At 36.9% G+C, this 13,608-nt stretch overlaps 1 protein-coding gene across 3 annotated transcripts in view; it reads left to right on the forward strand.

Moving 5' to 3' along the window:
* The first annotated feature begins 6,684 nt into the window (after nt 1-6,684).
* Nucleotides 6,685-13,608, forward strand: part of LOC126354264 (uncharacterized) — an 80,349-nt gene continuing 73,425 nt past the window's right edge. The window contains exons 1-2 of one of the 3 annotated variants that reach the window (XM_050003790.1): nt 6,685-6,819; nt 7,437-7,679. In XM_050003790.1, coding sequence (XP_049859747.1) covers nt 7,465-7,679 — 215 coding nt within the window. In that variant the 5' untranslated portion in view covers nt 6,685-6,819; nt 7,437-7,464. The other 2 variants (XM_050003789.1, XM_050003791.1) reach the window with 2 other exon arrangements.

Genomic DNA, 13,608 nt, shown 5'->3' on the forward strand with positions numbered 1-13,608 from the left:
GCTATTTTCAACCTTGTGCAGCAATGGGATGATTGCCTCAATGGCCTCGACAATTTCGCACCAGGGGCACACCAATTCTGGATTCTATGGCCTTCGAATGGAAACCTTTTGATCCAACCTTATATTCTGGTTCTCAGTCCTATGACAAAAAAGGGATACATCCTACTGAGTCAACAACACCATCAATAGATTTAAACTAATGATATATTGATACCGCTATTGGCTACCACCTATCCCTACTTTAACCAAGACCAACTATTGTACATTTCTGGCCTCATTTGAGTTGAATTCTTGATTTGTTAATCGGTTCAGTTCTTACTTGTAGTTGAATTTTACGAAAGGGCTGCCATTTACTGTTTTGTGCTGCTTGCTGCCTGATAACTTCTAATTGTGAACAAGTTTCTAACAAAGAAAGAGGAGGAAAACCAATTTTGATGTGTCTGCTAGCATTATGACAAGTTAAAAATATGTACGTACTACTGTAACAGCCTAATTACCTATCTACAGCAGTTTAATGTTCGCACTAGAGTTCTTATTAGGACACTGGTAAAATGTTGGGGATGCAATACTTCAGTATTTCACGAAGCAGAGCAGTACACATTATTTTGGTGTGTGTGTGTTTTTTTTTATACCACAATCATGAAAATCAAAATTCGAAGGAAAGGTCAATGCCAGCTGAAATTGGGCATCAAAATAATTTGATGTTGAAAGTTGAAAATTTTTCAGGACTGAGACGCTAACCCAAATCTCCTGCATAATGCAAGCGCTTACCTTAACAGCCTCAGCCATTTGGACACACTTCCTGCCCAACTCACATTCTCAAAATGTCAAAAGCTAGTAGCATCCACTGTCCATTCACCTACTTGCTCGACAGACAGAACAGACACCTACATATACATGCACTGATCAGCCAGAACATTATGACCACCTACTTAATAGCCGGTATGTCCACCTTTGGCATGAATAACAGTGAAGACACATCATCGCATGGAAACAATGAGGCCTTGGTAGAGTACTGGAGGGAGTTGGCACCTCATCTGTACACACAAGTCAGCTAATTTCCATAAATTCTGGGCAGGAGGCGATGAGCTCTTGAAGCCATTTTCAGTCATATTCCGGATATGTTGGATGGTGTTCAAATCTGGCAAGTTAGGGAGCGAGCACATCAACTGGAACTCGCCACTGTGTTCGTCGAACCGCTCCATCACATCCCTGGCCTTGTGACATGATGCATTACCCGTCAGGAAATGTGATCGTCATGAAGGGGGTGAATGTGGTCTGCAATCAGTGTATAATACTCCTTGGCCATCATGGTGTCTTGCATGAGCTCCACTGAACCTGAGAATGCCCACGTGAATGTTCCCCAAAGCATAATGGAGCTGCCATCAGCTTGTCTCCATCCCTTAGTACAGGTGTCAAGGAGCTGTTCACATTGAAGACAAGAGATTTGTGGCCTTCCATCGGCATGATGAAGAAGGTACTGGGATTCATCAGACCTTGCAATGTTCTGCCACTATGCCAACATCTAGTGCTGATGGTCACATGCCCATTTCAGTCATAATTACCAATGTCGTGGTCTTAACAGCTGCGGACACCCAGTATTATGAATGTTCAGCGCACTATGTATTCAGACACACTTGTACTCTGTCCAACATTAAATTCTGATGTTAGTTCCGCCAGTTTGCCACCTGTTCTATTTTACCAGACTATGATTGACATCTGTAAGTCAAAGTCAGACAGATTTTGCACCTTCCCCATTCTACACGCAGACACCATGCTCACAGATACTATATGCATCATGTATCTGTCTGACTTGCAGTCATTCCTTGCCAGGTGACACTGCTATCACCTGAACAGGTATATATCGACAATAGGTCGGTCGCCATAATGTTCTGGCTGATCAGTGTAAAGCATATCTGCAGGTGTGACTGCCTACAGGGTCCGATCCTCTTGCAGGAATACAGAGCTCAGTGCAAACAAGTAGGTGAATGAACAGTGTAGTTACTAGCATGTGACAAGTTGAGAATATGGGTCAGCCAGTAAGCATGTCTGGATGGCGAAGTTGGTTAAGTCAACCGCTTGCATTAAGTGTGAGATCCGTGCTTGCATCCTGATCTGACAGAAATAATAAACGTTCGCCATCAAATTATTCTGATGCCCGACTGGGGCTAGCACCATTTCTTCCTTCAAAATTATTGTAGATATCATTAAACAGTGTGTAAAAGTAGACTTTGATTAGCCTGTCACCCAAAAATTGTGTTGATCAATAAAATTATCACCCAAAACGCGATGGTTGCTTCTCTTTTAAGAAATTTGCTCAAAATTCTTTAATTGTCATCTTAAAATATGCATTTGCTCATGCACTATCAAACAATGAAACACATACAATTAAAGAAAAAACATGCATTATTTGAATTCCATCTTTTGTTGTGATGCATTTTATTTTATTTTAAAACAATGTAGAATAGGTTTTTCCAATTCTTTGCTGACCGGCGTAGCTCTGCTCCTTGAGGCACTGAGCTAGCAATCCCTGGTTTTGGGAGGCAAGACGTTTGAATCAATCCGCTGGCAACCTTGGAACTGATTTTCTATGGTTTCCCATTTATGATTAAAGCAGATGTCATGTCTGGTCCCTTACTACAGGTCACAGTAAATTTATTTTCTGACACATTCCAATTCTCTTACAGGTGCAGCCTCTCTGCTTAGATGAAAAGAGCTGCATTGAAGGTGAGCGAAACATGTCTTCAAAGACTCCCAGGCCCCAGCACTAAAGGCCATACATTGAAATTTCGCTTACCAATCATCATTTTGTACTATGCCTCATATCTGTACCCAGAGATGGCTCATTCATGGAACAGAAAAAATCATGTCTTCAAGTTTTACTGGAAAAATGATGTTCTACTGTAAAATGCCTCATTGGCAATATGCTTGGGAAGTGACTCAAACCGCATAACTCTTAAAGCATTTGGAAATAAACGTAACATAAATGACAACATATGTTTTACATTGCTGAGGAGTTTATTAGCTTCAAAGCCTGTATAACCATATCACCATGGATAAGTCAAAACTTATTTATGAGGTCGCATGCTTCAGAAGTCTAGTTGAAACTAATACTTTAATTAATGTTAAGGCCCCACAATTGCATCGAATAGTATTTGTATACTCAGCTGTACTATAGGCCTATAATTTATTCAATCGAACATTAAGATTCTTGTGCTTTGTGATAGTTGACCTTATATTAGAAGGCTGAGGTGTATTTTGTTAGCAAACACACAATACAGCATGTTCAAATTTTAATTTGATACTGTTGAAAATATACATTGTATTTTTTTAAGAAAAGCTTTTCTTGCTTAATTTTATAGGCAAGATACTATATTAAAGCAGATTGTGTACATACAGTTAGTACACAAAGAAATGTGGTTTCAGAATAAAATAAAAAATGCCCCCCCCCCCCTATTTTTAGGAGGTCCTCTTAACAAATCAGACCTCCCCTCCCCCCTTTTTGACAAAATGTTCCAAAAAAAATGGACGCTTCACAAACTGGAAAAACCTAGTATCCTATTACTACAATATTACATCTACATGGGTAATTTGTAGTCACACTTAAGTACCTGGGAGAGGGATCAACAAACCACCTTCATAATAATTTTCTATTTTTCCAAACTTGAACAGCACGCAGAAAAAAAGAACACTTATAACTTTTGCACAAGCTCTGGTTTTCCTTATTTTATTATGATGATCATTTCTCTCTATGAAGGTCGCCGTCAACAAAATATTTTCACATTCAGAGGAGAAAGTTGGGGATTGAAATCTTGTGAGAACATTCCACCTCAACAAAAAACACCTTTGTTTAATGATGTCCACCCTAAATCCTGTATCATGTCAGTAACACTCTCTCCCCTACTTCACGATAATATAAAATATGCTGCTCTTCCTTGAACTTTCTCGAGGCACTCTGTTAATCCTATCTGGTAAGCATCCCAGACCGTGCAGCATTACTACAAAAATGGACAGACAGCGCAGTGTACACAGTCTCTTTAGTTGATCTGTTTTATTTTCCAAGTGTTCTGCAAATAAAACATAGTCTTTGGTTTGCTAAGCTACAAAATTTTCTATTTATTCTTTCCAATTTCAGTTGTCCGTAATAGTAATTCCTAAGTACTTAGCTGAATATACAGCCTTTAGGTTTGACTGATTTACCATGTAACTTAAGTTTAATGGATTCATTTCAACACTCATGTGGATGACATCACACTTGTCATTATTGAGGGACAAATACCAAGTTTTGCACCACACAGATATCTTTTTAAATCACTTCGCAGTTTGTTTTGATCTTCTGATGACTCTTGAAGTCATTCTTGGAATAGTTTGCATATATTTTCAAGTGTCTGCCAGTTCAACAGTCTTAGTAACAACTGGAGCTGGTCATACATGATAAAAATACGCACCTGGGAGTAAAAATTAGTACAGATTTAAAATGTGGTGATCATATAGCCTCAGTCATGGGTAATGCAAGTGACAGAATTTGACTCATTGGTCTATGATTGAGACTACTTACAAAAGCACTCTTGCAAACCCATCCTAGAATTTTGCTCAACTTTATGGGAGCTGTATCAAATAGGTATAATACTATACTGAGTATATACAGAGAACATAAGCAAGAATGGTTATGGTTTGCCCACCCACAGGAGAGCGTCACAGAGATGTTGAAGAAACTGAACTGGCAGAAACTTTAAAAGTTATGCAAATTGTCCCAAAAATGCCTTGAAGTGACAGCTTTAAATGATGAATCTAGGAACATACAACAACCCTCTACATATACTTCCCAAAGGTATCACAAGGACATGATTATGTCAATTACAGTGTGCAAAGAAGCATTTTGTTTTCTTACTGCCATCCATACAAGACAGGAATGGGAAGTAGCCCTAAAACCTGTTACAATAGACAGTACACGTTGCCATGCACTTTCCAGTGGTTTGCAGTATGTATATGTAGACTGTAAAATAAAATTACACAGTCCAGAAAAGAATGAGCAGAAAATATGGGGAAAAAACTAATAACTGCAACATCTACAAATATCAAGCAGTAATTAATGGGGAATCAAAAATTCACGCTGCAGTTTATTGACACTTTCATTACATTGCATGTCACAGGAAAAGTAGTGAAAAGTCAATTTCAGAATGCTAGCAAAATTAAGCTTACAAGGGAAATAGTAATGAATGCTATGGTTCAGAGTTATTGTCAGAAATTAAAAAACAAGCATCTGATTGGAATTTTTACTTCACATGGAATTTGTATTGAAGTACATAGTGAAGAAAAATATCATTCAAAGTAGTAATCATCTAGGCAGTACGATCCTGCTTAAACTAAGAGGCACATCAGAACCAAATTGCTGGAAACAAAGAAAACTTTCCCCAATAAAATATCTTTAGTAGTTTCAAACCAAGGAAAAAGAGTGTGACCTCTAAATCTGTAGAACAGAACAGTATGGATGTAAAACACAGCGAAACTGGAGAAGAGGAAATAGGTAGCATTTCACATGTGGTGCTGCAGGTAACGTTAGGCTAAAAGTATCAAATGAAAAATACTAAAGAGCACAATTAAAACGTTGCATATATGAGAAACAACATACAAGCACTTTTTGGTGCAGATTCGAAACGAATAATCCACAATAAAGATGGCAGCAGCAGAAACAAGGCAGAACAGGCAAATATTAGAATATGTATTATTTTGGGCATTGCATGCATTAACATCTGGTTCCATGCAGAAGACAATTCTGAGTAGTATTTGATCATCTGGTTCTTCCACTCGGATTTTTTTTTTTATTTCATCTACACATATGTTGACCTATATGATATATTCTTTCAGTACCTGTCTTCAATTGTACCACAATCCATATTTTCTTTCCCTTATTTTAGTGTTTAATGATAGCTGACTTACAGGTCCCTGGATTCATGCATGCGTAGCTAGTGTTCAGCAATCTGCTACGTTATGTTTACGTGTCCAACAATAGTTGACTATAGTTCCCACTTCGATGTCAACGTTAAAATAAGTTCTGGAATACAAGTCTGAGAATATGAAGGCCAGAATACTACTGAAGCAAGCTCTGATGTGAAATGGTTGAGAGCTGCTTTATGTATTTTAAAAACGTGGTTGTCATTTTCAGGTTAGGCTACTAGAGCTAACAATAGGCTGCCACTCATCAGCTATAGCACGGAATAATTTATTGGTGAACACGACTGCTTCATTTCCATTAGATAACGGTGTATGTGCGTTGTTGGTTTGTGAACTTCGAAATTTACTGGCCTACATGTTCACTTTTCCTAAAATGACTGTACTGGCTGCCAATGGAAGAGCGGAAAACTTATTTGCGGGCTCAACACTTGAAAACTTCACACATTTCGCACGATGTCATTATTTAAGACATATCAAGAAATAACTGTAACTCATACAGTATTGGTAGCATTATACATTACTCTCGCACTAGATTTCTCATAGGCAGATAAGTATTTTTATGCGGAATATATCATGACAAACAATGCGAATTACACACTCCTTCGTACTGTCTTAATTTCGAATTGCCCCAACTTCTTCGTGTACAGATCGATCATCACGCGCTTGCGCTCAACTATCGAACAGAGTCAAGGAGGCTATTCGATATATCAATCAGCTGTTCCTTATACGGGAGGGAACAGTTCAAAAGACATCTTTACGCTCCATTTCCGAAGACAATTCACCTGTTGCCATGGTAACAAGACGCAACTGGTCATCGTAACACACTGGCTTGAATCACCTTCCAAATATTAAGGTTGGGTTCGGGTAAGTAAACGAAATAATTTTCTAATCGAAGAGTGCGGAAGAGACATCGAAGTTTGTCTGTAGTCAACCCAAGCCTTGCTTTTTTTTTAATCAGGAGAAAAAAAGTAACATTTGCGTATGGTGTTTGGCAGTGTTTTACGCGAAGTAAATATGTGAGATAGCAGAATTAACATAAAAAAATGCAGTTTTCAAACGATATTCGATAGCAAATGAGTATTTTACATTCGTCAGTGGAAAAAACTGCTGGACTTACTCATCCCCACTACTTTTGATGAGCGTGATTGACTTTTGGTCAAACCTGAATAAGATGTATGACATTAAAATTTAAGTTGTTATTTTATTAAAGTGTATGAAGTTTTCTGTGGTCAAAACGATTTAAAAATGCCATATAAATGGTATTTTGCATAGTTTTCGCCATAAGGCAACAAATAGTTATAAATTACTCTGATAATGTGATTGTTACTTTTATATTCCATTATAGGTTACTGAGTTTCAATATCTTATTTATTCCGACTTACGCCTTTTATGAATAAATTGCTGAAGATATCGTAGTTCTTAATTAATTTTTGTTGCGTTGAAACAGCTGCTAAAATTTATAAATGTTTTTTGTCATGCAGACTACCAGGGGAAATTCCCAAAAGTCCGATGGATCTTGCCGAAACCATGAAGAATATAGTTGCAAAGGGAATACAAACTGAGATGGGCCCTCCATTTGCTGGTGCTGGTTATGTGACAGAAAAGTTGTACATGCTGCTTCAATTATATTTGCAAAATAAAGGATGGAATCCATCAGTGGAATTGTTACAGTGCTTCAGCGAATTAAAGGAAGCATCAATGCTACCAAGTGCTGCCTACTTACAGTAAGAACTTCCTTATTTATAATAAATATTTTACTGAGTTTGTATTACATTTCAGAATTGAATTTTTATATCTCTTTCATCACAAAGTTGATTTTTTAAAATATTCTTTTTTTAATGGATGATGATGTAAGGAGAAGAGAACGATTGTTCCACCTCACACAGACTGTTGGGGGAGGGGAGCAGTATTGCGGAGCACCATTTATCTTCATCATGCAGTCCAGCAAAATAAGCGCATACTTGTGTATTGTGCTTATTATTGAGCATCTACTAAAGTAATGACATACAACATGAATTTTCAGACCAGTTTATACCAACTGAGTGAGATGAACATTTACAAGGAAGGGCAACATGAGTAATCATGGGAGGGCATCATGGAAATGCCGAAAAATGGGAATTGACATGTACTAAAATACATGCTGATTATCACATTCCATATGCAGCTGAAATGAGAAGAGAGGATATCTGCTATGAGCAGGACAAAGGTTTGCAGAATGTGAATGGATATGTAGAGGTTATCTTGTAATACTTTTTCTACTAATACCATGTGGGAAGTATATTATGAAGGTATATGGAATAGTCAGTGTCTGTCTGATGACCTCAGCCAGCAGTTGAGAAAACACTGGTCATGAAAGGAACATGCGTAGGTCTGAGTCCTGGACTTGCACTGTCTCTTTTATTGTGCAATACTGTTGATATGTCAGTTTAATTCTAGTTTAAAGTACAGCATATTTTGTGTTCACATAGTTTGCAATTTATGTGGCTCATTAGAAAACTGATGAAAAATGATATAAATGTGTTGCTATTTCTTGCCATGCTGGCTTGTTCACTCCTTGTTTCTTTTAAATTGTGAAACCCAGCATCTGGATCATTCTGTGTCAAATACACACACGCAGTGTACCTTACCATTCTAGATTTTCTTAAATGTGATACACTCATTGTGGGTACTGAGATTAAGAAAATGCCAAATTTCAATTTTTTATTTCAAACCATTCCTTAAATATGGCTATGTAAAATTTCCAAAAACTGTCCAAAAAAATTACTCTAGAAGAAGTCCTAATTGAACCATAGACCTGGGAAAGGCGTTATTTTGCATCATTTTTTATGCTCTTTCCAGTGGTGTACAACACAACATAGGTCCTAATTAATAAATTTTTTTTCAAAATACAGGTTGAGATTTTGATTGATTTTTTTCCAGAAAGTGCATAATCTGAAATTTTGATAATATTTCCATAAGTACTTAGTTCCGTTGTTAATCACGTGACAAAATATAAATATGGGATGGTGATGGATTCATTGTTAAAAAAATGTTCGTAACTTGGTTTTCACTAAAAAAAAGTTGAACCTTGACTAACCATTACATCTGGGACCATGAGATAGTTGGAAAGCTGTGAAGGTCAGATAATCAGAGGAGAATGAAATGAGTCATTTACAGAGCTCAAAATAATGTCATAAATCAAAATTAAATAAGAAAATTACACTTACTTGTGGAGGAGGAGGAGGAGGGAGGGGCAAAAACATAGCTTTCATGTTGCCTTGTTCAAGTTAAGACACAGGAGAGTGGCATGGGGCTTTATCTAGCACTGCAGTTACATGGGGTGGTAATAGGTTCCTGGAATTTGAGTATTTTTTGACAGCCAGGACAAATGCACCAAAAACAATTCTTTAACGAAATTACCATTCGTCCAAGCACTTTTTTGGGCTTGGTAGTAAACAGTAAGTGCTGTTTTTTTAGGCTGTCTTCCTATGCAAGTGCTGAGCCTGTGGCTGAGGCAGCGTTTTATAGTTTAACCCAGTCTCATCAGTGTTGTATAACTGATCAGCTACCAGTTTATTTTCCTACACTTCCCCACCCCCAACAAACTCCCTAACAGCACAATCACCAGCAGCAGAAAGTTTTTCACCTGTAATAGCAACATGCCAACATTATGATGATTTTTTACACCAGTGAACCTAGCTTCCACATGTTTCTAATTGGTGACTGGTGTAAAATCGATTGCTAATGCTGGAATGCTATTCGGCGGGCGCACAGACCAGTGATCAAGACACATGGTCATATAAGTCCAATTTTTACCAAACCTACTTTAACAAATAGGAATTTAATTAAAATATACAGAAAGATAACTAAACTATCAGAAGTATCAAAATACCATCATCTTAAAACAAAACCAATAAGTATACTCTATAATTAAGTTCAGCTTACTTTAATTTGATGCAAAACTAATAGCCTGTTAATTGGTAAAACAAAAATGTTGGACATTGGACCTATAAATTCAAATTTAAATAAGGCATGAAAAAAGTTTAATTATTGCTGTAATAGCTCTGTTCCATGTTGCTTGGACCAGAACTATTAATTACGTGATGGCTTGTTTTTGAGTAATGTGTATCTTAATACAATTGAATGCAACACAATAGAAACTAAGAACAATTTCTAAACAACTATCTACAAAATATAAGTTAATACTAACCTAAGGAAAAAGTCTGAGTTGAAATCAGTTTCCCAAAAAATTATTTTGGGCCTTCGCAGATAACATTTTCAAAAAGCCGGTTTGGTTTGGCTTGCATCACTTTCAACAAGAATATATGCTCTCCTAGTCAGAGTAAATGGATTTACTTTTGTGAGAACATCCATAACTAACACCCACAGCCCAACCGCTTGAGTAGGATAGGAGAGCAATGTAGACAGTCTACATGGATAAAGAAAAGTTATTTTCATTTCATCAACTTCTTCACTCAGTTTTGTCATACTCAGTGGTGGCATAGACTGATATATCTCATAATTTCGATTTGTCCAGTAATGTAGTTACCTCCCTCTCCCAACTCTGCACATCATATGAAAAGTATTTCACTTTTAGTTGATGTAGAGTTGGGAATGGATGCATGAAATTGATGTGTTCTTTTGGTTGTCAACACTTCTTCAAGCCAGCTTTTTAAGACCATTTCGGAAGCAGCCTAATATTCTACAGTGGGAAAGGCGGCATATATTTTTGTTTCGTTATCACTCAAATAGCCTCATAGGGTTTGTATCTGGTTGGTATGGCCTTTGCAAACTTGGACGATCTACCAGTATCTTAATGAAACCCCCTACTCCATCACACGTCCTTCCCATGTGGTGTGGCTGAAAAGTGCACTCGATTTTTATGTTGAAGTCTTCCTCATGAAGGCAAAGATTCAGAAAGTTTTTCGTATTTTTGTATTGAGCAGCAGAACATCTGAAAAATAGTAAATCTTTTTTAAGCTTTTGAAATTTATTTGTCAAATATGAAATTAGCTTCTTTTGAAAGGCATAAACAGCAATTGCATTGTGCTCTGGACAATCAGAAACGATGACAAAGCTCACATACTCAGTTTTGTGTAACTGTTTGTAGTTAATAGCAAAAGGATGTTTAATAATCTGCTGACTAGTCCAGTGGTAACTGTGAGCTTCACACTGTAGAAGCATCCTGTAATTTTCTGAAATATCACATGTAACAACAAATTTCAGTTCATTAAGGTTTTGTTTTGTGGATTTAAAAAATACTCTTTGCTGCTTGGCAATGAAGTCATGCTGAACCAAAGAGGATGTCATGCAAAAGAATAAAGCTGTAAATCCTTCAGAAGTTTTCTGTATGATTTTCAGATTACAGTGGTCAACAGACAGCTACTGGCAGAACTCGAGTCATTTAACCAGATTTTCATCAAGAGAGACTTGTAAAATTTTACGTATTTCAGTTTCACTTGGGCAATAGTCACAATTTCCCCAAGTTGCAATCAGTTGACCATGGGTTGCAAAGCATTTTTACAATGCATTGCTGGTAATTGTTTAAGTTGCCATTTGTTACTGTTTTTAGTTTTTCATTTTCAGTTATTTATTTTTTGTGTTGTTGAGTTGTGCGTACGCAGTTGGAGTGTGTGCCACTCCGTCCAACTAATATGCAGTGTTTTGGTCTCAACCCAGCAATTTTAGAAAAACCTATTGTTATGGTAGGAAACTTGTCTTTAAAATGCCTGTGAGCTTCTTTAAGGTTTCACAGAATATTATTAATTTTCAGTTTCCATATGATTCTGTTACTATCAAACAGTCTTTAATACCTGGCTATCTTCATCTTTTTCATAAAATGAATGTACAGGTTTGACAGTTTCTATTGGTAAACATTTCCCTGCTTTTGGATTTGGACCTGCCATAAACTTAACGTTTTTTGCTGAACCGTGTAATTAACAGCATCAAATTTGCACAGTATCCTCCTGATACTACACTTTTCAATTAAAATTGTGTGATTCTTTAGTTTTTTCCTTAACATTTAGAATTTTAAAAAAGTTTGTTGTGAGGTTTTGGAGAGGAAATTTGTCAATTTCAGTATCATTATCTGATAAAGAAGCTTCAGCAGCAAAAAAAAGTTTTTTCTGTTGACAAGGATGTGATTTTTTCCCTCCTATTTTTCCACTTTTGATTTGACAGAGTGCTTTGATGTTTTCTTTTTTTTTTCAGTTGGGATCTAGTGTAGTTCTTGAAGTGATGTGTTAAGTGTTCAAACAACCATTGAAATTTTGGTGAAGTCTGGATCTTTGTCTGGAATAATTATCTTATATCCAGAAGAAACTTCATCTTCAACATCTTTATCACTGACTGGCTCTGTATTTTTCAATTAATAGGATATTAATTTAAATTGTATAAAATTAAAGTAAGCAATCGATTGAATTTAATTATACAGTATGCTGATTGGTTTTGTTTTGAGTTGATGATATTTTGATATTTCTCTCTCTCTCTCTCTCTCTCTCTCTCTCTCTCTCTCTTTCTCTTTCTTGTCTGTATATTTTAATTAAATTCATAGTGATTGAATTTTTTGTTGATAATGTACCCATCATCATCCCATATTTATATTTTGCCATGTGATTTTTTATTGACGTACTTTGAAAATTTTAAATTATGGACATTTTTGGAAAGAAATAACATTTTAAAATTGTATTTTGAAAAAATTTTTGATTAGAGCCTACACCATGTTGCAAGTCACGGGAAAGAGCATGAAAATGCTGCAAAATGACGCTTTTCCCAGCTTTATAGTGCAATTAGGGCAGCTCCTAGAATGATTTAAAAAAAGTCTGCTCCTGCTATTTTGGTCAGTTTTTGTAAAATTTTACATTCCAATATTTCAGAAACAGTCTGAAATAAAAAAAACTGAGATCTGTTATTTTTCTTAGCCTCAGCACCCACTATGAATATACCAAATTTTGCAAAATCTGAAATGGCTAGGTAATGATTCTATTTAAAGTGTGTTGATCTAACATGGATTGGCTCATCCCCTTAGCTACACCCGATAGTTGTACAACCGCACCCACACAGAATTCCTAGCCTGATAATATGAGGAAAAATCAGAAAGTCTTTGCCCTTTTCCCAGCACTGGACCTTTCCTGGTTTGTGCTAGCCTTATATGCTGGTAGGTCCGCCACATGACACTGCTGTCAGTTGTTAAAGATGGCGGTTGTGCTTCACTCGTCCACAGCATTAGAGCAACGAAGTGTGATTCGTTTTCTATGGAGCTAGGGATAAACACCCATCAACATCTACATGGAAGTGCAGCAGGAAAACTGCCTCATTTTGACAACTTTAAGGTGGTGGTGTGAATCCGACAAAGGCTGTGAAGCCATGCGTGACAGTGATCGATCAGGGAGGATGTGTTCTTCATTGACTGATAAAATTTCCCACATGGATGCAATGGTGAAAGCAGATTGGAGTGTTCTCATCGCAGCAATTTTTCAGGAGCTTGACATATTGCATGAGAGTGCTTACAACTTCGTTCATGGGTCGTTGAGGTGGGTGCCTAAGCAGTTGGATGACAAGATGAAAGGCAAGTGCATGATGTCTTCACTGAAACATGTGGTATGGTAATCCAAGGAAGATATGGGTTTCCTGGACCCCATTGTTACTGGCGATGAAACATGGATACCTATGGAA

The sequence above is a fragment of the Schistocerca gregaria genome, chromosome 3 (genome assembly GCF_023897955.1).
Source record: "Schistocerca gregaria isolate iqSchGreg1 chromosome 3, iqSchGreg1.2, whole genome shotgun sequence".
Classification (NCBI taxonomy): domain Eukaryota; kingdom Metazoa; phylum Arthropoda; class Insecta; order Orthoptera; family Acrididae; genus Schistocerca; species Schistocerca gregaria.